Below are 12,829 nucleotides of genomic sequence, written 5' to 3'. Positions count from 1 at the left end.
ATTCTTTAAATTTGATTATAAAAATTATAAAATAATTATAATTTTTAGAATTATTTTTACAAAACAGTTTAATAAACAAGTTTTTTTAAGACATATTTTATTCTATTTTATTCAAACAGCCCCAAGTTACTTTCTTCTCTCTAGTCTTACTCTCATTTTTTTCGGTATCCATGATTGGGCATTGAGTTTGTACAGATAAACTACCCTCAGCCAATGATTAGAGCTAGAAAAGGGAATAATTTGATCTTCTGATCTAAATTTTTTACAGGAACGTGAAGTGAAAAAGATACAGAAATGTTAAACAGGATAGAACTTATGAGATTAACAAAATTTATGTAACTTTAACTACGCAGGTTATACTTATAATCTATTTATTTTTGTAATCTCTTATAATTTAGAATTGTTGATTTTGATTTTAATAATAATAATATAAGTAGGGGCAGGATCATCTTACACCGGTGTAAGAATAATAAATCTTACACCAAATCTTAATCATTGATTTTCTACATCTAACAGTTAAGATTTATTAGGTCTCACTCATTAATTAATTTTTAATTCCCAATAAATCTCAACTATTGGATGCGCGAAAATCAACGGTTAAGATTTGATGTAAGATTTATTATTCTTACACCGGTGTAAGTTGATCTTATCCCATATAAGTATAATTCTCCTCAACTTCAATTAATATTTCTATATATCTGTTTATCTTTTTGCGTAACCAACAAATAAAAGAAGAGATGCTGACATGCTGTCGATGACCGTACATTGAGATGGTTGCACATGATTGCTAACTTTGAACGTGTAGACGTTGCAATCGTGACCATATAGGCTTCCCACCATTTTTTTCACAAGAAAAAAATTATATTTATAATTTTTTTATTTACAAATTTAACCATGTACTAAAGGTAGTACATAAATCAACTCATGTATTATTTTCGGTACATAGTTTAATGGATTTTATGTTTATCATGTAACATGATATAACATCACTTTCCTACACACACATTAAAGAGGTGGGGTCCACATGTTTTTTTTTTCTCTTTCATCATTTCACTTTCTCTCTCCATTGTTTTGTGTGTGTTGAAAACAACACTTAAATCATGTAACATAACACTAATAAAATCCTAGTTTAATTTGTAAATAAAAAATTTATAAATATAACTAAAAAAAACCTTTTTTTTTTAGATTAGGCTAAGTCCGAAAGATGAATAATAAATTACATGATTATTCACAACTCTTTTTTTTGGAGTTACCCAATCCTAATTATCTCTTTGAGACGAGTTGGCTCCCTCCGGTATCCCCACGAGCTTCGACTCTTTGAACCGGCTATGAGACTAATCCGGAGTGCAGATTATTCACAACTCTAATTCTATACAGTATATTTCTAATTAATTAATTACTTAATTTCTGAACAAATATATTGTGGGAGGATTCTCTCTGCAAATAGCATGGTGGATACTGGTTAAATTGATCGATCAAAAGAAGCAAACATGGTGTTCATACATAAAATTATGTAAAAAAGAAACAAGGTCTTCAGGGTTTTTTGAGCAATCTAAGTAGAGTTGGTTGTATTGTCTTACCCTTATAAAAAAAAACCTGCAGATTTAACTCGGATTTGTCCCTCACAAATTTATGCAAACTTTGTGATAGGAGTCCGAATATGCCAACCCCACCATAGGAGAAGAAACAATACAGATAACTTAATAGTACAAAGATTAAATTTGGGAAGGTGGGTTACTGTCCTTTTACTCTGGCACATGAAGGGCACCCTCATTGATGCCTGACCAGGTTCATCAGCACCAACGTACCACCTGACCAACACACTTTCTTGTGTGATTTTAGTTATTTCCATTTTTTTTTTTATAATTTTCACATACTACGAGACATGAGTTAAAAAGTAACGGATTCAAAAAATATTATTTATATTCGTATATTTAGTGACGGAGGTGTTGGCCGTGATTTTTTTTTTTTTAAAATTTTAAATGCATTAAAAACTAAAAAATATAAATAAGAAAAAAAAAAAAAAAACTTCAACTTAACGTAAAAAATTATTCTCAACATTCTTTTTTTAATTTTTTTTTAATCAAACTTATTTGTTGTATGACATCATAAATATCCAATAAAATATATGGCATCCATTCCATACCACTGTATTGTATTTATTTTCATTCCACCCCTTATTATATATCTAAGTAAAGCCTAATCTAATCAACATCATGCTTTACTATTACGCTTAATTTTTTTTTTAAGGAGTTTATGTCCGTGCTTGTGGACAGAGGCGCCCAAACAGGCAGTGGCAGAGCTACGTTGGTGCCAACAGGTACTTTGATACTGGCTAATTTAGTTACGCTTGAAATGTAGCAAATCATGTTTGAAGTTTTTTGAAAATTGACCACATTTTGGTCGTAGCTATATAACCGTAGCTATTTTGATACCGGCTAAATTTTTTAGTACTGACTAAAATGCCTTGTTAGCTCCGTCACTGCAAACAGGTCTGCCATTGACCACCATACATATGAAAACGATGAGTTTTGATAAATGATTTAAAAGAAAATATTAAAATATTCGAAAAATACGAGACAAGATATATATATCAATTTTCCTTATTAGCCTCAACTTTTAAGTAATAGAGTAGGTTGATATTATTATCATGGAAAAATTATTTATGCTTTAAAAAGATGTAAGTTGTGTCTTTTTAATTTTTTTATTTTATGTATTTTCGGTAGTATATAGTTATAATATGAAAAAAAAATTTCTCTATCCTCAGTCATATCAGTTGATATAAAAAGAATTTTTTTTTTCATATTATAACTATGTACTATCGAAAATATAAAGAATAAAAATTTTAAAAAAAACACAGCTTATATACAGACACACATTATTGTTGTTGTCGTGAAGAAATCCTAATAAGAAAAATGTTACTACTTTCTACTATTCGCAAGTCAAATATTGTCCTCCCTACGACCCTACTTAATCTTTTCTTTTCTTTTTTATAATTTTTTTTTTCACTATGGTACTTCTGTTAAGAAAGTTCTGCTAGAATAAAGGAGACTGAGATACATGGGAATATGAATCCGGTGTAAATAAGTTAAGTTAAGTTAAATTTTGATTTGAATAGGTCAGGTCTGTATAAAAGATCTTATGTATGGCTTTTTTGTCTGTGTAGGCTTCAAATTATAAGTTTGGCCAGACTTATATTTAAAAAATAAAAGCTTGACCTATATCTGTTAGTCTGTTTAAGCCTATTAAATATTTAATAATTAAAAAAAGTAATTAAATAATAATACTTTATTAATCAAAAAATTTAAAATAATACTTTTATTTATTTTATTTAAAATAAATAATACAATATAAGTCGGCATATAGGTTTATAAGCTCGACATGTACAAAAAAGTCTATGACTTACTTTTTAAATAGACTTTTTTAAAAGTCTAGGTCTATTCTATTTGACTATTTGTAATAAGGCAAGTCTGACTTAATATAGGTTAGACCGTAGACCTTTGTAGACCGACTTAACTCATTTGCACTCATAGACGTGAAGATCGAATACTTTATAACTCACAAGTCACAACCTCATGATGAGGACGGGAAGAGATAGCAATTGAATTACACTCTGGCGGTACTATAGTATCTTTAGTGCTATTTATCTTTGAATGTATTGCAATTCATATACATACACATTATAAATCTAAAAATCCTAAATAATGTATATGCCAATAAATTTTCAAATAATAATATATACAAAAGCGTAAATGTACAAATCTTATTAGGCCATCTCAGAACTGGAGGAAAGAAAAACTTGATGTTAGGGTCTTCCTTTTTATCACATATTGTTCTTCGTAGTCTTTGCAATGAGAGGATATCATTCAATAGTTTTTCATCCCAGTAAACTTCTCAAAATCATAAGAAATCTTATGGGCAAATTAAAATTGATTATTTTTATATATATAATATTTGATAAAATCTTATAAAATATAAATGCTTAGGCATGTTGTGCTGGTGGTAAGATGAAGGAGGCTTCACAGATTTTTATTGAAATAAAATATTCTACCCTTGCTGTAGATGTTGTAACTGACAACATATTATATATGCTGCTAATTAACCCGATGTTCAATAAGGAGACTATTAATCTAATATGGCACATATGATCAAGGAAGGATACAAACTAAACAAGAATCTAAGTTTGTGAAGTTGTGATCAAATAATTATTAAGAGATATATAAAATTATTAATATACTCTTTTTTTTTTGGTAATCTATTAATATACTTTTACCTAATAGCTTAGGGGTGAAGAATTAGTTCATAACATAATATCAAAGTCTATAACCAAGTAATCTTGAATGCTGTGGCATAATATCAAAGTCTACATTTTTCAATAAAAAGGTTATATTCAGCACAACGTAAATAAAGAATTGAGTTTGTGCAGTATTAATATTTCAAATTCCCAAGGGTTCTCACGTGATAGACATGTTAAGAGATATAATAAAATAATTTATGTACCTTTATATACTAATTTAAGCTTTTGAGAGAGTTGTTCACAACAATAATTAAAAGAGACCTTTTCAAATATATCTAAGATTCAAAGATAATGCAATAATTTAGATGTTGAAAGGTGATATTTCATCAGATAATTTAGCTACAGTTTTCAGCCATATGAACCACAATTTTAACTGGGGCTATTATAATTTACTGTGGCTATTAACCACAGTTTTATAAAAAAAAAAGTAGCCTCACAGAAAAAGGGTGGGCATAAAAACACCTTTCACTTATGTAAATATATAATGATCATGTTGCATATCGGTCGTACAAGTAATAAAGAAGTGAGTAAAGATATCGTTCCCACGAGGATTAAGTGCACCAATTATTATTCTTACTATTCCCTTTAATTTGGACAAATGAAAAGGCGTAGGGAAGTGTAACTTTTAATAAAAGAAAAGACAATTGCAATGAAAATAAAATTCAAGTAAGAATACAAAGAATTAAAACGGAATTTAAGAATTCAACGACAAAAACTGTAGCTAACGTATATTTCACCTATGATTCCTTGAGTAGTTTAAATTAATTTCAATAATAATTTATCTCAATTGTTTCAAACAATTCATCTTTTAATTAATTGGTTGATTAAATCTTAATTTCTTAGTGACTTTAACCCAATTGGAATTCTAATGTCTCAGTAATCCCTTTCATATTAAGCCTTAAGCGCAATGAGTTATAAAAGTTTGCAATTCCTACAAGCCTATGTCTAGATCATGCAAGAACTAGTATTTACCCCTATCAGGATTAAAATCTCAATATGCCTATTGTGAACCCTAATCCTTAAAATCCCTATATGATTGATTAAGTCATACAAGAATTTATAAAAATAATTCCAAGGTAAAACACAAACTAATTGAGATAATTTATTAAAGAAACAATTTAAATCAAATAAGGATTCACGTTAGATCCATAATCCTAACTACAAAAGGAAACTAGCCTAGCATAGTGCAAGAAACATAAACAAGAGATGAAAGGAAACAATAATCCATAATAAAAACTTGGTGATTAATCTCCAAGATGAAACTCTGACTCTTCCTTCGCGTTCCTCTCCAAGAATCTCCTTTTCTTTCTCTTCAAATCGTGCTTCCAGTCCTTCAAAAGTCGCTGATGAAGCCATCTTTCGCTCTGTTTTATAGAAAGGTCCATGGGCTTTTATTTTTCGACGTTGCTTGATGTGTTGCTCGATGAATCAAGCATTTCATCGTGATAAATTATGTTGCTCAATGAATCAAGCAAACTATCGAGATAAATTTGTCAGCTCGATATGTTGCTCGATGAATCAAGCAAACTATCGAGATAAATTTGTAAAAATAGCTATTTTGATGTCTCCTTGTCGAATAGCTTGCTGGAGCGAGAAATTTGGCGAGATGCAACATAAAACCAATCATTTGGTTTCCTTTTAGCTTGAATCTTGTCTTCCTTCGGCTCCTTGATCCATCAATGCTCCAATATGGTGATTTTGACCAGAAACCGATACATTTTGAAGTCAGTATCTTACCAAACTTGAAAACTAGAAAAGTATTTTGAATCTAACAATATTTGTTATATCTTTAATCATTTACATCAATATTTATCATACTTTTAGCCTTAATAATATAGTACATTTTACACCTATCAGATCACAACCTTGCACAAATCCATATAAGTGGAAATCTTTTTTACAGTTTCATTAAGTTAACCCTTTAAATTAAGGAATTCCCTTTCACTTTAGTACTCTAAAGTCACATTACTAAAGAATATGGAAATAATACATGATTTACAATAGTGGGAATTGAACACATAATCTAATATAAATTACCCAAATTTCTCACCACTAGATCAATTCTAGTGGCTTATAATATATACATGCTTTTAACTATCAAATTAATGACATGTTGCATTTTTATAGCAGCATGATCTTCCATGCATAACTGCATATTGTCAAAATATGGCGAATCGAGTACCAAATGTAGCTTAATCTTTTTAAAAGCTTTACCATATTTGTATGGCTTTCCGAGGAATATATATAATGTGAATAACGAATAAGAACTAAACACTATCTTCAGATTGACACAAGACATATAATTATATTCATTCATTAAAAAAATAAAAAATGAAAGTTATAGTTGAAAAATGTCGAGGTTGTTGAAATATCCATACAATCTGTGTTGGAAACCAAAAATGTTGGGATATCCAGTATGAAATCTAGGAAATGTTGATTCTGTACCACCCATTATAAAGACAATTCTTTGCCACAAGTGCATAAATATGAAGTAATACTAGGATAGATAGAAAGATAGAGATGTAGATATTGTTTATACAATTTGAAAAATAAAATAGAAGATAAGGTGGGATGAGAAGTGGTTTCAGTTTCAAGCATTATTAGGTAGGGAGAAAGAGAGGTAGAAGAAGACAAACTTAGCCTTAGGTGTTCCCCTCTCAATTGCACATAAGATGGGCCCTGCACCATATCTTCTCATATACTGTAGTGTTGTAGAAAAATATACACATAAAGAATTGAAGAATTTTTTTTTTTTTTTAATTTAAAAAAAGAGTATTAAAAATGTTATTTTAAATTGTGTGTGTGTGTTCATAATAGTGGTATTGGCGGTAGTCATAGAGAAAAAAACAAATAGAGGGTAGCTTGAGGTGGTGGGGAGGGGAGATGGTAATGCAGAGGCACAGCTCCAATATTTTTGTCATCTGAGAAGTGACAGAGGTAATAATAGTTGGATTTTGTTTCTGCAGTTCCAAACAGGGCCCCTCCAATACCCACATCTTCAGTAGATACTTCTCTACTACTAATTATTGTTATCGTTCTTTTACTGTTTTCTCTGAGCAGATACCTCTCTCTCTATTTGCGTGTGCCTTTGTGTCTGTCTGTTTGTCTTCAACCTCTTTCTTTCTTTCTTTTTCTTTTTTTTTTTTATCGTACATGAAACAGCATTAATAATGTACAATAAAAGCAGAGCATTAACAGACATATCTTTCTACCCATTTTCATCATAACACGTCCTCCACTAGCCCTTCTGAACAGGGGATGTGTAAAAAAAATTAAAATAATAAACTAAATTAAATTATGAATTGTATTTAAAAAAATTAATTTTTAAAAATTAATTCTTCAACTAAATTATTTTTTAAAAATCAATTTTTGAACTGAATTGTTTTTTAAAAATCAATTCATAAATTGAATTGGTTTATGAATCGAACTAATTTTCAAAACCAATTTAAAAACCTTTAAAAATTATTAACCAAATTGATTTTATTTTATTTTTGGGTAAACTTTTGATTTTTTTTCTTAATTTTTTATTTATTTATTTTGTTCCTTCTTTTATTGTTATTTTTATTACTTTATTTCTTTAATTTTTTTTCTCTTATGTATTTTTTCTTTATTTTTAATTGTTTATTGCTTTTTTTTCAAATTTGTGGTATTATTTTATTTTTATTTTTAATTGTTTATTTCTTTTTTAAAATTTGATGTATTATTTTATTTTTTCCCTTAATATTTTCATACTTTTCAAATGTAAGTCCTATATGTCTTTGTTTCAAATAAAAAATTTAAGAATTATTTCGAATCAAAAATAGTTCGAAACCAGTTTGAAAATGGTTATAGTTTGGAATTGATTCGAAACCAATTCATAATCGATTCAGGTCGAACTAGTTCGAAACTGAATCAAATTAGTTTCAAACCAAACCAAACTGGTTCAATTAAAAGAAAAAATTTGGTTGAAAAAACCAAACCAATTTAAACCAGTTCATTTCAGTTCTAAAAAAAAAAAAAAACCAATTCAGGTGCACGCCTACTTTAAATTACACATGATTTAAATTACCGTCTCCATTTTAATCTTTTCTCTCTTTTCGTGAGTCTTGGTCAATGTTTGTTTGTTTTTATTCTGGACTGGATGGATAACCTCATCCATGCATCTAACGAACTGCCCACATGGTTAATTCGACCAACTTACTAGAGAATAAATGATCTTTCATAAATTTGATTATTCATCACTCTCAGGTACACTTAACCCTTACGTTCGAGGAGTCACGCAGCCACAGTCCATCAGCTCACAGCCTATAGGACTAAAAAACAGTTATCACATCATATTTTTCATGCTAGAGAAATTTTCTCCATCTTATAAATACCTTCATTCCTTGCACACCTCGACGAAATTTTGCAAAAATCTCCACTCACGGATCCTGACTGACTCCAATCACCTCCCCTTATTTGAACTATAATTCATATTAATGCTTCTTAATTTATTGTTATATTTACATATATCACCGTTTAAGGGAACATCTTCTCCCTGATTTTTAAGCTAATTCTTTCTTTATTTGTCGTATGGACGTTGTGAAAAATGAATAAATCTTTAGTGCATCAGATGCATTAAAAATTTAGTACATCTACCCATTCATTTTATGATATGTGGACAAAATATATCATATCAATTTATTTTTCTTAAGATGATGTGATATTTTTTTGTACACGTGTTACAAAAGATTTATTGGTGGAAAAGAGCATTAAGAAGCATATCTTTCTACCTTTTTTTATTTCCACGGTCACAACTAGTTCCTCACCAGTCTTTCTGCGATAAAATACATCATAAAATCATATATTCACGTAAATGTAATATTTTTCACACACTGACATGTAGGAACAGTAGCCAAAGTACTACTATTGGGGAAAAAAAAATATCAAAATGTCACGCGAACAATAAATTTTGCCAAAATGTCACGTGGCATATTTCGCTACACTGTGTAGCGAAATATGTGTGCAAATAATTCGCTACACGGTGTAGCAAAATGTGTCAGAACGCACAGAACCAAAAATGCTATGTGTCAAACAGGGAGAATTTCGCTACACAGAACCAAAAATGCTGTGTCAAACAGGGAGAATTTCGCTACACTGTGTAGCGAAATTCTCCCTGTTTGACACGTGGCATTTTTGGTTCTGACGTGGCATATTTCGCTACACCGTGTAGCGAATTATTTGCACACATATTTCGCTACACAATGTAGCAAAATATGTCACGTGGCATTTTAGCAAAATTTACCATTAACATGATATTTTGATATATTTTTTATCCAACAGTGACACTTTGACCGGTGTTCCCAGACATGTATCATTCAATCATACATTAGTGGTCCTAGTAGAAGTTAACGACGGAGGAGCATTGGAAGAAGAAGTTAATAACGAAAGAGAGAGAAGTAGCAAAGTTAAAATATACAGCCACGCGGTGAATTTTCATTGCATCATACACGTATTACGGAATTGTACGACAAGGATGAAGAGAATGTGATGTTAGACCTAGATCCCTCGAATTTAAGATATATAATTAAGTCAAGAGCAACCATAATGTATAACTTTCATAATCATACTATGATTGGGAGAGTTTAGGATTGGAGATTTTTCTTTCATAGCTCAAGTATTCTACAATTTCATTTGTTTTGAATAAATTATTGTAAAAGAAGAAAAGAAGAAGAAGAATAATGCTCTGAAATGAAACTGAGTTTAACTACGTGGGTTAGGCATAGTTTTTAAGGGTATTAAACTATTAAAGTTTGATTTTCCATTTTTGGACAGTCAAGCTTTTGCTTAATATGGAAAGGAACAAGATGAAAGTTAGGCAGAAACCCTCTTTTGTTTTCCTTCAAAAACAACCGACAGCTGACCCAATTTTTCTCTCTTTCTCTGAATGGTCCTATGGAGAAGTAATTAAAGAAGCACTCTGTTCTTTTTTTCTCAGTAGCCATCATTAATACTGGTAAAGGCAATATAAAAAGAGGTCCCCTGTAATGTGTACAATAAAGATGCCTTTACTTTTAATTTATTTTCAAATATATTATGATATTAATTCACTAAAATTTTATATATATATATATATATATATATATATATATATATATATATATATATTTTGATACATTTTACGAGCTCCCTCTGTACGAGTTATTTGTTATTAATACTTAAACCTAAAAAGGGGAGAGAAAAAAAAAACTATGTGGGGCGAAAAAAGTAGGGGAAAATCTAATTTTTTTTCTAGTACAGTACAATATCCAATAAATGGAGAATCTACTCTCATTTCGATTCTCTCCAAGGAATAATGGGCGCAAATTGGTTAATTAATTTATAGTGAGTTTGGTAGTGGGTATGATGAATGGGTCTGTTTCAAGTGATGCTGTCTTGGTAAGTTCATCATCTGTGATTACTATCTCTTGAGCATGAGCATGAGCATGAGCATGATGATTGTTGTTGTTGTTGTAAAACTCTGTTTTTGTGAGCTCCTTTGCCCTTTGTACTTGTGCATTCCAGTCAGTTGTGGAGAGAACAAATAACATGAGAGCTGCACAAGAGGCTTGGGCTGCAAGCAACCCAAGCCAGAGACCAGGAAATCCCATTTTGGCAACAAACCCAATAAGAATTGCCACAGGCATACCCACAAAGTAAAAAGAGCCCAAATTGATGTTTGCTCCAACGGTGGGTCTTGCACTGCCTCTGAGGACTCCACAACCTGTGGTCTGGGGGCAGTTTCCTAGCTCACACAGCCCAACAATTGGTAATGCTATGGCCGTAAGCTTGAGGATTTCTTGGTCGTTGGTGAAGAACCTGCCCCATTGGTGCCTCATTAATGTGGTAAAAAGTGTTGCTGCAATGCCTAAAGCCACAGCACAAAAGAGTGACACTATCATGGAAATGCGCGCTTTTGCAGGACGGTTTGCACCTAACTCATTCCCCACTCTTGTGGAAACACCAAGGCTAAGAGATGACGGGAACACATAGACTAAAGATGTTGTTTGGATAAGGATTCCCATTGAAGCAATGGTGGCTTTAGGATTGACCAAAAGTCCACATAGTATTATCATGAGTTCGTACCACCACCACTCTAGGCAAACAGAAACGCAAGTTGGAATAGCAAGTGCAAGCAAAGATGACCATCCCCTGAGGCAATCCATGCTTGGTGAAACCCACGAGTCCTTATATACCCTCCAGAAGTAAACAAAGGAGGAAAGGAAGAGAAAGAGGTTGAGATTAGTCAAAACCATTGCCATAGCTACACCAGCAATACCCATCTTGAAATGGACAACTAGAAGGAAATTGAGAGGGACATGGAGGAGGACAGAGATGGCTGAGCAATATGTTAATGGTAATGTGATGCTTTGAGTCCTTAGGTAAATACGAAGAGGGTGGAGAAGTGAAAGGAAGAAAAGGTCTGGTATGGAAAAGAGAATGAATGTTTGTGCCGTTGATGATATTTCTTCGTCTTGACCACACCACAAGAGGATTCTCTTCATGTTAAGCCATGTAAATGAGATGGGGATGGACGTGGAGAGAAGTAAGAGAACAGTTCTTTGGAGGGTCAAGCCAAGTATCTTCCATTGTTTTGCTCCGTAGGCTTGTCCACAAATGGGTTCCATTCCCATGGCTAATCCAGAGATCACAGAGTAGCCAGTGATGTTGGCAAAACCGATGGAGAGTGAGCCACCTGCTAGCTCCATCTCACCGAGATAGCCAAGGAAAAGCATAGAGATCATAGCTCGAGAATATAAGAGTAAACCAGTGATGGCTGTTGGGCCTGATATCTTCCCTATGGCCTTCATTTCTTCTAAGACCTGAATGCAGAAAAAAAAAAGAAAAAAAAAGGAAAAAGGAGAAAAGACAAATAGTTAATATCAAGGGTATGCTAATCATAAACTGGCATTATTTGTTTTTTTATATGATGTGACTATAGAGATATTAACTAGCAACTTCATTTAATTTACATTCACAAAAAATGATGGTTGGATTTTCTTGTATTAATATATTTTATTTTATTTTTTTTCTCTTTCATTACCTCTTTAGGAGTTGGCCATCTATGAAGTTCATCTCGAACTTGATCATCAGAAGGAGGATCCAAGACTTTGGGGTCGGGAGTTAGGAGGTGGGTTTTTGTGGGACACAGAAATGGGGATGCTGAGGGTGGCTTTGGGTAATTACACATGACTAGCTATTAGTTCAAGCTGTAGTTCTGGATATATTGGTGAGTTAAGGAGATATATATTATGTATGTAACAACGGTTGGAACATATAAGAGCACTGCTTCTGCTTCCTGGCTTAGGCTTAGTGATCGTGCACTGAGTTTGAAGTTTCTTGAGAGAATAAATAAGATGGTTTTGTGTATGGGAGGAAGGGGGATGAAGGCGAGTGGGTTTTTATGCATGAAAGGCTTGGGCCCTACGAAGGTACGTGTCAAATGGAAGGAAATGCTAAAGTTTATAGTATATCAATTAGAAGGGGCAAATTTTTTATTTTATTTTTAAATAAACAAAAAAAGCTTGAACAGAA

At 31.8% G+C, this 12,829-nt stretch overlaps 1 protein-coding gene across 1 annotated transcript; it reads right to left on the bottom strand.

Annotated features, from left to right (window-relative positions):
* Positions 1-10,629: 10,629 nt before the first annotated feature.
* LOC133296500 (protein DETOXIFICATION 48-like) lies at positions 10,630-12,609 on the bottom strand. The gene is made up of 2 exons (XM_061495498.1): positions 12,339-12,609; positions 10,630-12,117 (listed from the first exon to the last, which is right to left on the bottom strand). The coding sequence occupies exons 1-2, from the start codon at positions 12,483-12,485 to the stop codon at positions 10,630-10,632; spliced, it is 1,635 nt and encodes a 544-aa protein (XP_061351482.1). The 5' UTR covers positions 12,486-12,609.
* Between the last annotated feature and the right edge of the window lie 220 nt (positions 12,610-12,829).

This window comes from Gastrolobium bilobum, unplaced genomic scaffold, assembly GCF_033153095.1.
Source record: "Gastrolobium bilobum isolate Gb01-03AN ecotype WA unplaced genomic scaffold, APGP_CSIRO_Gbil_v1 utg4457, whole genome shotgun sequence".
In the NCBI taxonomy this organism is placed as follows: domain Eukaryota; kingdom Viridiplantae; phylum Streptophyta; class Magnoliopsida; order Fabales; family Fabaceae; genus Gastrolobium; species Gastrolobium bilobum.
This window is presented reverse-complemented; position numbering and strand designations above follow the sequence as displayed.